At 41.2% G+C, this 16,986-nt stretch overlaps 1 protein-coding gene across 1 annotated transcript in view; it reads right to left on the reverse strand.

Annotated features, from left to right (window-relative positions):
* The window catches only part of EXT1 (exostosin glycosyltransferase 1), a 310,771-nt gene that overhangs the window by 40,638 nt on the left and 253,147 nt on the right, over positions 1–16,986 (reverse strand). The window contains exon 2 of the mRNA XM_083359823.1: positions 4,048–4,141. Coding sequence (XP_083215949.1) covers positions 4,048–4,141 — 94 coding nt within the window. The remainder of the gene's footprint in view (positions 1–4,047; positions 4,142–16,986) is intronic.

The raw sequence follows: 16,986 nt of genomic DNA on the forward strand, positions 1-16,986 counted from the left end.
GCAAGTGTTCCAATATTTAAGGGGCTGGCACAAAGAAGAGGGGATCAACCTATTCTCCAAAGCAAAGGAGAGATGCAACCTACAATTAAGGAGAAATTTCCTGACAGTGAGAACTTTTAATTAGTGGAATGATGTGCCTTAGGAAGTTGTGGGTGCTCTATCACTGGAGATTATTATGAAGAGATAGGACCAGGGCTTTTTTCTCATAGAATGCTCAGAATGGAGTTCCGGCACCTTTTTTGGATGGAACCTTGTATGGTAGGCAAGGTGGGTTGTATGACATGTGTGAGTTCCGGCACCTTTTTCTTTTACAAAAAAAAGCACTGGATAGGACAACCATTTTTCTGCAATGGTATGGGGTCTCCGGCTCAAGCAGGGAGTTGGATTAGAAGACTAGAAGACCTCCAAGTTCCCTTCCAATTCTTATTCTGTTAAGATGGCATTTCAATGAACAATTAACAAGCTGTACTTTTCCAGAAAGAGGAGTTTGTAGAAATAACCTTTGGCAACACACCTTTACACATGCATCAAAAAAAATTACAGATGTGATGACAGTGGTTCATTAGTTCAGTAGTAGTTCAGTTGATTGGGATATTCTATATAAATACAGACTGAGATTTTCAAGAAATAAAATGTGCCGAAAAGTGGTGTTAGAGATAGATTCTTAGACGTTCTCTAAGGAAAGAGAATGTGACAGCTTTTTGTCTGGACCTCTTTTTGGACCAGAGTAAAATAATGGCATTGTCAATGAAAATGAAAATATTTGTCACTATTGCAAATGAAAATATGTTAAGAATTAGGGATAGGTTTAGATCCCCTTGGAGTCAGGGCCGAAAATTGATGCTAGGGATAAATTCTTAGAGGTTCTCTGATGAAAGGGAACATGGACCAGAGTAAAATGCACTGAAAAAAATCCCATTGCCAATGAAAATGAAACTAGAATTAGGTTTGTGTTAGGGTTAGATTTCTTTGCGTCAAACATTAGATTTGAAGACTAATGTTAGACATAGATTCTTAGAGGTTCTCTAATGAAAGAGAACATACAAGGGAAAATCTAACTGCAAATTACCATTACCCACTGAAATTAGGGTTAGATCTCCTTAGACACAGGAGTAAAAACTGATCTCTGGGATAGATTTTTAGAAATTCTCTAAGGATAGTGAAGATTACAGCTTTTTGTTTAGACTTCTTTGTGGAGTAGAGTAAATTACATGGGAAAATGTGATTGACAGTGAAAAGAAAAGTAGTGTTATGGGTAAGGTAAGTGTTAAAGTTAGGGTTAGGTTTGCTTGGAATTAGAGACAAGAACTGATGTTAGAGATATATTCTTAGAGGTTCTCTAAAGAAAGAGCATGCAATAGCTTTTCTTCTGATTTCTTTATGGACTATAGGAAAATGCACAGGAAATTTCCATTGCCAATGGAAATGAAAGTCGGGTAGGAATAGTGTTAGTGATTTCTAAGGATAGTTTCTCAGTGATTCTCTAAGGACAGCAATAGTGACATCTCATTTCTTAGACTTCTGTAAGGATAGCAAAGATGATAGCTTTTCGTTCGGACTTCTTTATGGATCATAGTAAAATCCATGAAATATCTTATTGCCAAAGAAAATTAAACTAGGATTAGGATTAGGAGTCCTAAGAGGCAGGGGCGAAAACAGATGTTAGGGATAGTGGGAAAAAATAAGTGACATGCATGCTGTGTGAACTGGGTAATTTTGCTTCCTATATTTAACTGTGCAATTTTTAGTATCTTTTTTGTAAAATCCTCGTGTCACTGCATTGTCAAACAGAGACGTTATAGCAGCAAGATAATTCTCCAAAACATATCTTGAATGGAGTGGGTAAATTGTTTTATTTTGCATCATTTTAATTGTGCATCCACTTTGTCCTGCAGCTTCCTTTCCCTGAGAATGTCTAACAAACAGAAATTACCTTTTAAGACTTATCTAGCAGTGCAGTGTGAAAAACTAGGCTAATTTTGTAAATCTGTGACTCCATATAAACCTCAAAGCCCACATTGACCTGGACTGCTAAAAACCGAAATGTTTTCCCATTCCGCTTCAGTGGAAGTGTAAAAAATTTATAGTGTAAGTCTTCAAATGCGCATATCTCAGTTTAAAAAAAGCAAAAAAAAATAATATCCAAATCTCTTGGTGGAACTTCGTATCTTCTGAATATGTAATAGGTCAATGTTGTTTTCTGGCTCTGGGAGCCAATAAAATACTAAGTGATATATATTTTCAGCAAAAAACTTCACCGTCTTTGCTCTAAAGTAATATTTCTAATTCTATTTGTCCAATGGTCTAGGACAGGGGTGTCAAACTGCTGGCCCGCAGGCCGGAAGCGTCACGCGGAAGCAGCACCCACCCCATTGCCAGCAATGGCAAAACCATCCTGATACATTGCACGACGTCACATGATGTTGCGACTTTGACATGTCTGGTCTAGGACAATCTTTAAGGAAATATAATGGTACTTCTTGATGATGAGAAACTCCTGTGAGCCTCTGGCTAACTCTCCTGAAGAGGAATGGATGCAGAAAAACAGAAGAATAGAGTTGGAAAGGACTTTTAGAGGTCTTCTAGTCCAGTGGCTTCCAACTCTTTTGGCGCCATTGACTGGTTTCATGGAAGACAATTCTTCCAAAGACTTGGGTGTAGGGGAGGTTTCAGGATGATTTAAGTGCATTACATTTATTGTGAACTTTATTTTTATTATTATTACACTGTAATATATAATGAAATAATAAAACTCACCATAATGCAGAATCAGTGGGAGCCCTGAGGTTGTTTTTTCCCTCCAACTGTTGACTATATTTATCATAACTAGTTCATTGATTGGTAATGAAAAACACACCCTCCTGAAAGTTGGAGGTTTCTGCTGGTTGATCTGAACAACTTCGAAGAGGCTTGTAAAGAGGAAAGAAAGAAAGAAGGAAGGAAGGAAGGAAGGAAGGAAGGAAGGAAGGAAGGAAGGAAGGAAGGAAGGAAGGAAGATAGTTGCAAAGCCAACTTGTTTGGACCCTTAATTCTGTCTTTTTATTTTTCCCTTTTACCAGCCTTTTTTAAACTCTTCAGAACAACCAGTGGAAACCTCCTTTCAGGAGGGTGCGCTTTTAATTGCCAATCAGTGAAATAGTTATGGTAAATATACTCAATTACATGCATGGTTTCCTACTCCAGCCCTCACTCCCTCTCCTCACCTAGGCCCTTTCAATTCTCCAATGCTGCTCCAGCAGTCTTTGGCTAAACACACGAGGGGAGGGGGGGAGAATGGAGAGACACATTCTCTTGGAGGGAGAATCCATACATTCTTCCCTCTCCATGTACATGTGCGCAAACCTCAGCTCATCCAAAGATCCACCTCCCTTCATGCATCCACACATCCTCTCTTCTCTGTGCATCCACATATCCTCCCTTCTCCATGTATATCTGTGCAAGCCTGTTTCCATCATGTATGGAGGAGGGAGAGAGGGAGAGAGGGAGAGAGAAAAGGAGGAGGAGAAGGAGGTGCCTCTGGCATTTGCCTTGGGGAAATAACAGTATCTCACTCACGGCGAATTGTTCTGTGGTGCAGAGTTGCCCTAGTCTAAGTCACCTGAGGTAAATTGGCCAGGGTGAGCAGGCAGAGGCGAGACAGCAGATGTCAATTGTTCCACTCTGGCAGTGATGCTAGTATTGGGGAGTGGCTGCAAATACAGATGAAGCTTCACTCGCACACCTGCCTCTTGCCTCCTAGCTGTGAGGCTCATTTCCTAGCAGGCCATGGACCCTTACGGATCCATGGCCTGGGGGTTGGGGCCCCCAGTTCTAGCCCTGCCCCTTACTCAAGCAGGAGACCTTATACTATTCCAGACAAATAGCTATCCAATCTCTTCTTTAAATTCTCCAGTGTTGGAGCACCCACAATTTCTGAAGGCAAGTCATTCCACTGAAATATAATCTCTGTTTTCCTCTTCTTTTCCCTACCACCTGAATACCCAGGACAGAATTTTACTTGAGGGGAAAAACAAGCTTAAATAGAACTAAAATATCTACTGTTTTTACCTGCAGGGCCTCCAAGAACCTGAAGGATCCAAGCCTCCGGCCACGGGGGACCAGACAGAAAGTGGCATTGTGCAGCATTTCACGATAATCATACCTAAGAGAAGGGGAAATAAAATAAAATAATACATTAATAATGAATCTCAAGATAAGTGCGCATTAAAATATAAACATCTGGCAGTGGACATCTGTTGTTAGAATAATTTCTGGACAATTTCATATTTGTAAAGTTGAAGTAAGATTAAGAGGAAAAAAGAGTAAGGCAAAATGCATAAATGAGTTTTCTGAGTCCATGTGATCAAGCAGAGCATATGGTAGGAGGACCTTACAATTGATTCTTATTTAAAAAAACTAAGACAGGTGGCCCCTTCATGGATTACTGCCTTGTCGTGGCGAAGGGGCTTGCGTAATTCAATGAAGCTATGAGCTATGCCGTGCAGGGCCACCCAAGACGGACAGGTCATAGCAGAGAGTTCTGACAAAACGTGATCCACTGGAGAAGGAAATGGCAAACCACTCCAGTATCTTTGCCATGAAAACCCTATGGACAGTACCAAAAGGCAAAACGATATGACGCTGGAAGATGAGCCCCTCAGGTCGGAAGGCGTCCAATATGCTACTGGGGAAGAGCAGAGGGCTAGTACTAGTAGCGCCAGAAAGAATGAAGCGACTGGGCCAAAGCCGAAAGGACGCTCAGCTGTGGATGTGTCTGGTGGTGAAAGGAAAGTCCGATGCTGTAAAGATTTTTTCTCCATAGGAACCTGGAATGTAAGATCCATGAATCAAGGAAAGTTGGACGTGGTCAAACAAGAGATGACAAGACTGAACATCGACATCTTAGGTATCAGCGAACTAAAATGGACAGGAATGGGTGAATTTAATTCAGATGACCATCAGGTATACTACTGCGGGCAAGAATCCCTCAGAAGAAATGGAGTAGCCTTCATAGTCAATAAAAGAGTAGGAAAAGCAATACTGGGATACAATCCTCAAAATGACAGAATGATCTCAGTTCGAATCCAAGGCAAACCATTCAATATCACAGTAGTCCAAGTCTATGCCCCAACCACCAGTGCTGAAGAGGAAGAAATTGACCGGTTCTATGAAGCCCTACAGCACCTTATAGAACTAACACCCAAAAATGATGTCCTTATCATCATGGGGGATTGGAATGCTAAAGTAGGAAGCCAAAAGATAACTGGAATAACAGGCAAGTTTGGCCTTGGAGTACAAAATGAAGCAGGGCACAGGCTGATAGAATTTTGTCAAGAGAATACGATGGTCATAGCAAACACTCTTTTCCAACAACCCAAGAGACGGCTCTACACATGGACATCACCAGACGGTCAACACAGAAATCAGATTGACTATATGCTCTGCAGCCAAAGATGGAGAAGCTCTATACAGTCAGTAAAAACAAGACCAGGAGCTGACTGTGGCTCAGACCATGAGCTTCTCCTTGCAAAGTTTAGGCTTAAACTGAAGAAAGTAGGGAAAAGCACTAGGCCACTCAGGTATGAATTGAATCATATCCCTGTTGAATATACAGTAGAGGTGACAAATAGATTTAAGGAATTAGATCTGATAGACAGAGTGCCTGAAGAACTATGGACAGAGGTTCGCGACATTGTACAACAGGTAGCAACCAAAACCATCCCAAAGAAAAAGAAATGCAAGAAAGCAAAATGGCTGTCTGAGGAAGCTTTGCAAATAGCTGAGGAAAGGAGGGAAGCGAAAGGCAAGGGAGAAAAACATAGATATGCCCAATTGAATGCAGAATTCCAGAGAATAGCTAGAAGAGATAAGAATGCCTTCTTAAATGAACAGTGCAAAGAAATAGAAGAAAACAATAGAATAGGGAGGACCAGAGATCTTTTCAAGAAAATTGGAGAGATGAAGGGAACGTTTAATGCAAAAATGGGCATGATAAGGGACCAAAATGGCAGGGACCTAACAGAGGCAGAAGAGATTAAGAAGAGGTGGCAAATTTACACAGAAGAACTATACAAGAATGAGCTTAACGTCCCAGATAATCACAATGAGGTGGTCACTGACCTCGAGCCAGACATCCTAGAATGTGAAGTGAAGTGGGCCTTAGAAAAGCTGAGCAACAACAAAGCTAGTGGAGGTGACAGTATTCCAGCTGAGCTATTCAAAATCTTAAAAGACAATGCAGTAAAAGTGCTACACTCAATTTGCCAGCAAATTTGGAAAACTCAACAGTGGCCACAGGATTGGAAAAGATCAGTTTACATTCCAATTCCAAAGAAAGGCAGTGCCAAAGAATGTTCAAACTATCGCACCATTGCACTCATTTCTCATGCTAGTAAAGTCATGCTTAAAATCCTACAAGCTAGACTTCAGCAGTATGTGGATCGAGAACTACCAGAAGTACAGGCAGGATTTCGAAGAGGCAGAGGAACTAGAGATCAAATTGCCAACATACGCTGGATCATGGAGAAAGCTAGGGAATTCCAGAAAAACATCTACTTCTGCTTCATTGACTATGCTAAAGCCTTTGATTGTGTGGATCATAACAAACTGTGGCAAGTTCTTAAAGAGATGGGAGTACCAGACCATCTTATTTGTCTCTTGAGAAACCTATATGCGGGTCAAGAAGCAACAGTGAGAACTGGACATGGAACCACTGATTGGTTCAAAATTGGGAAAGGAGTCCGGCAAGGCTGTATACTGTCGCCCTGCCTATTTAACTTATATGCAGAGCACATCATGAGAAAGGCAGGGCTAGATGAATCAAAAGTTGGAATTAAGATTGCCGGAAGAAATATCAACAACCTAAGATACGCAGATGATACCACTCTAATGGCAGAAAGTGAAGAAGAACTAAAGAGCCTCTTGTTGCGGGTGAAGAAGGAGAGTGCAAAACTTGGGTTGAAACTTAACATTAAGAAAACCAAGATCATGGCATCTGGCCCTCTCAATTCCTGGCAAATAGATGGGGAAGAAATGGAGGTAGTGACAGATTTTATTTTCCTGGGCTCCAAGATCACTGCAGATGGGGACTGTAGCCAAGAAATTAAAAGACGCTTGCTCCTGGGGAGGAAAGCCATGGCAAATCTAGACAGCACACTAAAAAGCAGAGACATCACCCTGTCAACAAAAGTGCGTATAGTCAAGGCTATGGTCTTCCCAGTTGCAATGTATGGCAGTGAAAGTTGGACCATAAGAAAGGCTGAGCGCCAAAGAATTGAGGCCTTTGAACTATGGTGCTGGAGAAGACTCCTGCGAGTCCCTTGGACTGCAAAGCGATCAAACCGGTCAGTCCTAGAGGAGATCAATCCCGACTGCTCTTTAGAAGGCCAGATCCTGAAGCTAAAACTCAAATACTTTGGCCACCTAATGAGAAGGAAAGACTCACTGGAGAAAAGCCTAATGCTGGGAAAGATCGAGGGCAATAGAAGAAGGGGACGACAGAGAATGAGGTGGCTGGATGGAGTCACTGAAGCAGTAGGCGTGAGCTTAAATGGACTCCAGAAGATGGTAGAGGACAGGAAGGCCTGGAGGAACATTGTCCATAGGGTCGCGATGGGTCGGACACGACTTCGCAGCTAACAACAACAAGACAGGTGGGAAATTCATCCATGATCTATAAGATTAAAACAATCCAGAATTTTTTATTCAAAATTTATGGGAATGGTTATGATGACGACTAACTCCTAGAATTTCCTAGCCAGCCTGGCTGACGGGAATTCTGGGAATAGAAATCCACATATCTAAAAATGGCCAAAGTTAAGAAGCAGTGGTCTAGATAGCTTAATCCTGTGATCCTATGAATAACACAGACTAATTTTCAAACACAAACAAGTATGAATATGCTACCACATGCTGTTTATCACTATTTTGTCTGCCATTCCTAACATTCTTACTAAGGAATTCTCTGTCTGCACTTGAGAAAACAGTTGAGAATAGAACAAGTAACTCACTGGCACACCAAATCAGGATCAGGATAGTTTTCTTTCAAGATTTGCTTTTCTTTGGGAAGAAGATCACCAACTACAATTATGGATTACACATGTTTCTAATGGTCTATGCAGCAGAGTTCAGTTTGGTTTAGATCATTGGTTTGGTGAGCTTCTCTATTATCACTTTTAAACTATGAATGTTGGTTTAGCTTGTCATTTGAACCCTACCAATTATGATCAGTTCAATAAATTGAATTGAATCACATAGAATCTTGATATGATCTATGAGAAATAAATCATTTTGTATTTTTTAGGAATAGCACTGTTGTTGGAAAGATTGTACTTTGAATCCAGGCTTGGTCATAGTTAAAGCAGCCTACCAAAATCAATGGACTTATTTAGTCCATTGATTTGGATTGCATACTCTACTCTGCACCCAACTTTGTACATTCTTTGCCTCTATAAGAATTTTACTTTCAAAGTGGCAAATACCTTTTAGACAGGATAGGATTAATACTGCAATATCTTCTGATATATAATGCATTTACGTAACTCAGGTTAAGTAGTAGGGGCTTGCCAATTTTGGCTGATCTTGGTATGATTTGGTTAATAATTGGATAGGATATCACCAGGAAATTTCAGGGGTACATCTATAGACTGAGAACCAAAATCTCTGTGCTGTTCACAAGGAAAGAAGCTGGTTACATTCATGTAATTATCCTCAACAGGAAGAATTTTTTACTTTATATTATGGATATCCACATATATATGAAAATCAAATAGTTTGTTTTTCTAAGCAAGCTAATGAATTGTTGCTTAAGAATCTAGTATCTATGTATCTGTCTGTCTGTCTATCTATCTATCTATCTATCTATCTATCTATCTATCTATCTATCTATCTCTATCTATCTGAACAATTGATTTTATTTTCAAATATTTTAATAGAGGAAAATGGATAAAAATATTGGAGTTTTATTTTCTCACACATAACCTGTGATTAATGAATTAATTTAATGCATTCCATAACTGATCTATGTTTTACGTTGAGATTATATATTGATACAGAAGCTTCACACTCAAGGCATCGACATTTTGTCAACAGAGAAGAAAATCTAATATCCAGCAAAAGCCACCAAGACTAATCAGTCAGTAATAAAAATCCTCTTAATCAACTAGGAAAGGACAAAGAATGGATAGAATGAATCATGGTGCAGCAATATGTCACCAAGCACAAATTCAATGAGAAGGAGAAACAATTCTGGATGTTTATCTGCATTATAACATAAGTTTAGCTTAAAGAAAAAGAAAAATTGGCAACAACATAAAGGAACAATGACCAGTGTTCCTAAAAGTTAAGGCATTAAGGGACACCCTACTTTCTTTTAAATTCCAACAAACTTTTGCAAAAGCTTTTACAAAAAAAAAAAAAACCCACAACCCCCCCCCCCACATTAAATCGCTAAAAGTTTCATGCCAGATTCTAGCTAATGGTACTTTTGGCAAACCTGTAATGACTTGGAAACTGCCAAGTGCTAAACTGATGTCAAGAAAGCCAAGATTAAATATCTCTTCCTACCGTTCCTCTCTAGCTTGAACACAGATACATTTATTTCTCCAGAGGCTTTTGCAAACTGCAAATAGGTGCTGCTTTGACAGTTAAAATCATGCAGCAAAATTTACCCAACCCTAATAATCTCATTTAATCATAGCCTGGAGGCACTGATTTATTTATTTATTTTTTTAAAAAAAACTTACCGGTACTTCTTTTTGCATTGGACAGGGGAAAAGAATAGAATATACAGAAATGGAAATTCAGCTCTATTTTTATATTTATTCTCCTCGAACATACAAAGACAGATGTGAGCTAATTTTGATAGGACTCATCCCTACAGGAGTTTGTACTGGTTTAAACATGGATGTATAATTTGCATGAAAAAGGGTCCTTGAAATAAGTTAAGACGAATTTCAGGAAACCCAATTACATGTTCCATCTTTCTGTTATGTAAAACTACACAACATCTAAAAGAAAGAAAGAAAGAAAATCTTCTCACTATCTCTTCCCCCTACTATCCTTAATCTCAGTCTTTAATTTTTCATTGATGTCTGCCCAAAACAAAATTTCGTTCTGAAGTTGATCAGCCAATTGTTAAGTTTTCATTAGATTTCTCCAATTAAATCTTTAGCAGGGAAGAACTGGAAGAACTCACTATAGCATCTATTTTTATTTTATTTTATTTTTTTATTTATTTATTTATTTATTTATTTATTTATTTATTTATTTATTTATTTATTTATTTATTTATTTATTTATTTATTTATTTATTTATTTATTTATTTATTTATTTTATTTTTATACCGCCCTTCTCCCGAAGGACTCAGGGCAGTGTACAGGGCAATAAATATAAAAAAACAGAATATAAAAGTTAAAAAACAATTAAATATAATGCCCAAATTTAAAATTTAAAACAATAATTAAGAAAGAATTAAGAACATATTAAACCCTAACCCATCAGACCAGGTCAGATTGCTCAAATAAATACGTTTTTAGATTGCGCCGGAAGGAGCGAAGGTCGGGGGCCATCCGGAGCTCAACCGGCAAGCGGTTCCTCAGGTCTGGCGTGCCCACAGAGAACGCCCTCCCCCTGGGGGCCACCAATCGGCATTCTTTGATCGGAGGCACCCTGAGGAGGCCCTCTCTGTGGGAGCGCACTGGACAGAGGGAAGTTGACGCCGGCCGCAGGTGTTGCCGTAGGTAATCCGGACCCATGCCATGTAGGGCTTTGTAAGTCATTACCAACACCTTGAATTTCACCTGGAGGGCAACCGGCAGCCAATGCAGCTCGCAGAGCAAAGGTGTAACATGGGAGTATTGGGAGACTCCCAGTACAACTCGCGCGGCTGCATTCTGCACCAGTTGAAGCCTCCAAGTGGACTTCAAGGGCAGCCCCATGTAGAGAGCATTACAGTAGTCTAGACGAGAGGTCATGAGCGCATGAGTGACTGTACGCAAGGCATCCCGGTCCAGATAGGGTCGCAACTGGCGCACCAGGCGAACCTGGGCAAAGGCCCCCCTAGTCACAGCTCCAATATGCTCTTCTAAAGAGAGCTGTGAATCTAGAAGGACCCCCAAGTTGCGCACCCTATCTACGAGGGGTAATAGCTCACCCCCCATGGCCAGAGATGGAATAATCGGAATTTCCTGGGATGCCGGCACGAACAGCCACTCAGTCTTGTCAGGGTTGAGCCGAAGCCTGTTCCTCCCCATCCAGACCCGGACCGCCTCCAGGCAGCGGGACATCACGTCGAGGGCATCACTGGGGTGGTTTGGGGTCGAAATAAAAAGCTGGGTATCATCAGCATACTGATGATACCCAACTCCAAAACCACGAATGATCTCGCCCAGCGGCTTCATGTAGATGTTGAACAGGAGAGGCGAGAGGACTGATCCCTGAAGGACTCCACAAATGAGAGGCCTCAAGGTCGACCTCTGTCCCCCTGCCAACACCGACTGCGAATGTCCCAGAAGGTAGGAGGAGAACCACTGGAGAACTGTGCCTCCCACTCCCAACCCCCTGAGACGTCGCAGCAAGATACCATGGTCGATGGTATCAAAAGCTGCTGAGAGGTCTAAAAGGACTAGGACAGAGGAGCAACCCCTGTCCCGAGCCCGCCAGAGATCATTCACCAGCGCGACCAATGCCGTCTCCGTGCTGTACCCGGGCCTGAAGCCCGATTGGTACGGGTCTAGATACTGACTGCAAAATAACCAAAAAAAAGGAAAGACTTTACCTACACCTAGGACTTCAGCATAAGAACAATCAAAATGCTACAATTACTGAATTGTAATTTAAAACATTTGTATGCTGCTTCTTGTTTTAAGAAAAAAATCTTGAATTTTTAACATTGCCAAACAGGGATAAATGAAGAAATATATAGGGAACAATAGCATTGACTGCATTTAATTTATCGTTTTAATAACATTTAGTTTAAATCAAATTTAGTCCTGTCTCACTCCTTTGCCCTGCATCTCACTTCAGAGTCCTTGGAAAGCTTCTCAAAAGGCAAAATGTTCCACCCACCAAACCCTACATCATTCTTGCATAGGTGCCAGGCTAATCTGCTCTGTATTGTTCCAATTTTAGCATATAGGCTGCCCAAGCGAGCATAACCTGAGTTTTCCTGTTTTAGCATCAGCCTGATGTCTAGATGCTTGCAATGCTTTGGTAAAAGCATTTAAGCTTGGCTGCCCATTTGCACACCTCACTGCAGCCTGAGGTACAAATACAAGGTAATGTGACTTTGAACTAAGCATGGCTCCTGATGAGTACATTGATTAAACCCTGCAGTTTTCTTGGGAGCAGTCACTGACTTCTTCTAGCATGTGTTCCCATTTGCCATTTCATCTTTCAGCTCTGGGATTCTTGGTGATCTTATCCAGGTATTAACTAGGTGAACAAAGCTCCCTATTTTTTAAAAAAAACAAAAAACAAACAAAAAAAAACCCCTAGCAATCATACCCTTAAAGCAGTGCAAATTGTTTGCAATCGTTCTGAAGTGTAGTAGGCTGTCTACTGAAGCTAAAATATGTCATTTTATCATTTCCCAACAAAAGCTCTGCAATAAAATAAAACGAAAGTGACCCACTTTCTACACTGTGGAAGTACAGAATTCTGCAACCTGTTAGGTTATGCAAAGGGACAGAAGACAAATTTTCTATTATTCTGCAACAGTGGTGAGTTTATAGAGCTTCCTTTCGTTCTGCTATTTGTGAGGGAGGGACAGAAAAACACATGTTTTGGAACCGTAAACACCCCCCCAAAAAGAATATTTGCCCACATTTCCAATTTCAGTCATAGCTGGAAGGGCTAGGAAATTGCTTACATGGAGGAAAGAAAAAAGTGGGATACATGTCTAGGAAAACTGGAACCATCTTTTATTCTGTATCATATCCTTTCTATGTGGCCCTATGGAATCACAGCATATCTAGAATCTTATTTCTTTTAAGCAGAATAATAATAACAGCGATTTCTTTGGCTTAGTATGAATAGTGCAATACAGTAGTACAATTCAACAGTCCACAGAGTACTGGAGGAGGAGGAGGAGGAGGAGGAGGAGGAGGAGGAGGAGGAGACTACTTCTCAATCACCTTTTTTCTTCCCTATGCATCAACCATCTTCTTTTTCAAGTTATACTGCATGGAGAAAACTTTTCCATGCATTCAAGTATATATTTCTCACCAGGGTCTATATGCATTAGCCTTATATCATCCATGTAAAACATACTTAAGGGAGGCGGTGGCTCAGTGGGTTAGGATGCTGAGCTTGTCAATCAGAAGGTCGGCAGTTTGGCGGGTCGAATCCCGAGTGCCGCGTAACAGAGTGAGCGCCTGTTACTCGTCCCAGCTTCTGCCAACCTAGCAGTTCGAAAGCACGTAAAAATGCAAGTAGAAAAATAGGGACCACTCCGGTGGGAAGGTAACAGCGTTCCGTGCGCCTTTGGCGTCTAGTCATGCCGGCCACATGACCACGGAGACGTCCTCGGACAAGCGCTGGCTCTTCGGCTTTGAAACGGAGATGAGCACCGGCCCCTAGAGTTGGAAACGACTAGCACGCATGTGCGGGGGAACCTTTACCTTTACCTTTTAAAACATACTTAAAGTTTGGAAAAGCTACACATTTTAGAAACAGTCATTTCTAGCAGCCATGTAAGGATCTTCCAAGTACTGAAAGAAAAAAAAGTGAAAAACACTTTGTTATTAGCACTTGCACCCTCTAAACTAGAAACTGGTCATTTTAGAACTGTATCTAGGTAAACAATTTAGAACTGGAAATCCTTCACATGTTCGAAGAACAATGTGATAGCAATCTCTAGTCTGAAGACTCATTCAATTGGGGGAAGAATGTAGCTCAGTGAAGTAACAAGAACACCTAAGCTCAGATAATTATGGAACATTTCCAAGAGAAGAAAAAAAATCACTGTCTCTTTAAAGGTCCTTTTCTCTCTCATTTCTTGGCAAGTTTTGGATGCCGCTGAACAAAAGGAGAGGGCGTTTTCCAAACCTATAGAATGCATATTAGTCAGAGATCCATCCAAGGAAGGAAGAAGACACTTTTACCTCCACCCCATTTTAGAAGATACGAAGCATTGGTTTTTGCGGAAACAGATGAATAGTCTTAGATTCTCATTATCCAAAGTGATTGACGGACGACTTTTCAGTCTTGAACCGACCGTTCTTACATATAAATTATATGTCCTACTTTGATCCTTTAGGAGTCAGGAGCACACACTCAGGAAGAGGAGGACACTTAAAAATCCACTGAATTAAAGATCAAAGAGGTATAAACCTGCTCACCTGCATGACTCTTTTCATTTTCATTGCTGCTAAAGATACCAGTCGTTGCAGTCTACTCAGTATTTTTTAGCAGTGAAATCATGGAATCTAAGTATCAGCTTGGAGAAGACGATCTAGCCCAGGGCAGGAAACCAGTATTACAGCCATCTCAACTGATGGGAATCTAATTTATGCTTAAACATCTTGACTATTGCAATGTACTTATTCTACATGTAGGCAAGAAAAACCAAATGCATAGGTATAGTATAGGTGGTACCTTGCTCAATAGTAGTAACTGTGAGAGGGATCTCGGAGTCCTGAGCTAGCAGTGTGCTGCAGCTGCCAAAAAAGCCAACACAGTGCTAGGCTGCATTAACAGAGGGACAGAATCAAGATCACGTGAAGTGCTAATACCACTTTACAATGCCTTGATAAGGCCACACTTGGAATGCTGCATCCAGCTTTGGTCAGCATGATGTAAAAAACATGTTGAGACTCTAGAAAGAGTATAGAGAAAAGCAACAAAGATGATTAGGGAACTGGAGGCTAAAACATATAAGGAATGGTTGCTGGAATTGGGAATGTCTAGTTTAATGAAGAGAAGGACGAGGGGGGACATGATAGCAGTGTTCCAATATCTCAGGGGCTGCCACAAAGAAGAGGGAGTCAAACTATTCTCCAAAGCATCTGAAGGCAGGACACGATGCAATGGATGGAAACAAACCAAAGAGAGAAGCAACCTAGAACTAAGGAGAAATTTCCTGACAGTTAGAACAATTAATCAGTGGAACAACCTGCCTCCAGAAGTTGTGAATGCTCCAACACTGGAAGTTTTTAAGAGACTAGACAGCCACTTGTCTGAAATGGTATAGGGTTTCCTGCCTGAGCACGGGTTGGACTAGATGTCCTCCAAGGTCCCTTCCAACAATTACTACAACTACTACAACTACTACTACTACTATTTATTATTATTATTATTATTATTATTATTATTATTATTATTATTATTATTATTACATGGAGATGCCCCTGAAAAGTTTCTGGAAGCTTCAATAGCTTCGAAGTGTGGTGGCCTGGCTGGTTGTGCAAGCCTAGAAATCACTGTTATTATTATTCTGGCTGGTTTATGCAAGCCACCTCTTCTGCAGGCACCGCAATGGCTGTTGAATTGCTTCTGGGCCTAATTCAAGGTGCAGGTTGTCACCTTCAAAGCCCTACATGGCTTGGGACCAGGTTATTTGAAGAACTGTCTTTTCCCAGTCATATCTTCATGACCCACCAGAGTGGGGAGGCAGGGAATATTATACGTCCCTCCCTCCCTGTGGAACACCATCCCTTTGGAGATAAGATCTGCCCCCACTTTGACACTCTTTTGCAAGGCCCTGAAGGCCTGGTTCGGCCAACAGGTCAGGAGACCTCACAGTGATACACAACCCATCAAATGACTGGTCTGACCGTGGTTGCCAGAGGGGTGGGGGTTTATTGATTTTTGTACTGGGTATTTATCTTTGTAAGCCGCTTGGAATCATTGAATTAGGCGGCCATATAAATTTGCTTAATACATAAATAATTAAGTAAAACATCTCAGTGATTATGTAACTTCCATTTGATCCAAGTGAAGAAGGCAAAATGAGGCTGAAGTATGGTAAGATAGACACAGAGTTGGTAGAACAACTGTGCCAAACAAGTGGCTTTATGTCAAATTAGGTCTCAAGTGGTGTACTGAAGAGTTCTGCCACCAGGTTCCTGTAATGCTTCTAAATCATATTTGCTAGCTACGATTTTCAGTTCTTCCTGTTTTTCCCCCAATACTGTGTGAATTTGCATTGAACCTGGGGTAATTCTAGGGTACTTCTTGGAAGCCTTGGGTGACATAATTTACCTATCCATCTTGAATTTATGCACTCATTATTGGATGGCTCCACAGACAAAGGAAGGAAGGGAGGGTGGGAAGGAGGGAGGAAGGAAGGAAGGAGCAGAGAAGAAAGAACGGAGGGAGGGAGGAAGGAACAGACAAAGGAAGGAAGGGAGGGTGGGAAGGAAGGAGCAGAGGAAGGAAGGAACAGAGGGTGGGAGGGAAGAAGGAACAAAGGGAGGAAGGGAGGAATAGAGGGAGAAAGGAAGGGAGGGTGGGAGGAACCATGTCCCAGAGCTCGCCCCAGTCCCACCCTCCACTGCCGGAGACCCTCAGATCTGCCCCAGTCCTGCTCAGGCACCCCTTAAGTGAGTGATGTTGAGCTGGCCACACCCACCCAGTAGGCCACACCCATCCTAGCCACACCCACCCAGCGCCTCCCCCCCCGAGGGAAACCACAATGCTGATGCGTCCCTCAATGAAATTGAGTTTGACACCCCTGCTCTAAAACCTTCTCCTTAACTCTTGTGATCAGATCTCATGCTAGGAGTCCTTCATCTAAAAATGTAGTGCAGTGGTTAATTATGAACTAGTAATTAAATTAGAAATTCCAAGGGAGAATTCATCTTATATGTGAGGGTTAGTTCTCACACAGTCAGCTGAAAACTGTATGATAGCAGGTTTGGCTGTTACCAAAATAAGACACAGATGGAAATTGATGCTCTGGTGCAAAAGAGAATCTGGCAGTCTTTACATGCTGTGACAAAGTAAAGTGCAAAAACAAACAAACAAACAAAAAAACACCAATCCCGTTTCCACACATACAGAAGTCA

The sequence above is a fragment of the Vipera ursinii genome (genome assembly GCF_947247035.1).
Source record: "Vipera ursinii genome assembly, chromosome: 3".
NCBI lineage: Eukaryota > Metazoa > Chordata > Lepidosauria > Squamata > Viperidae > Vipera > Vipera ursinii.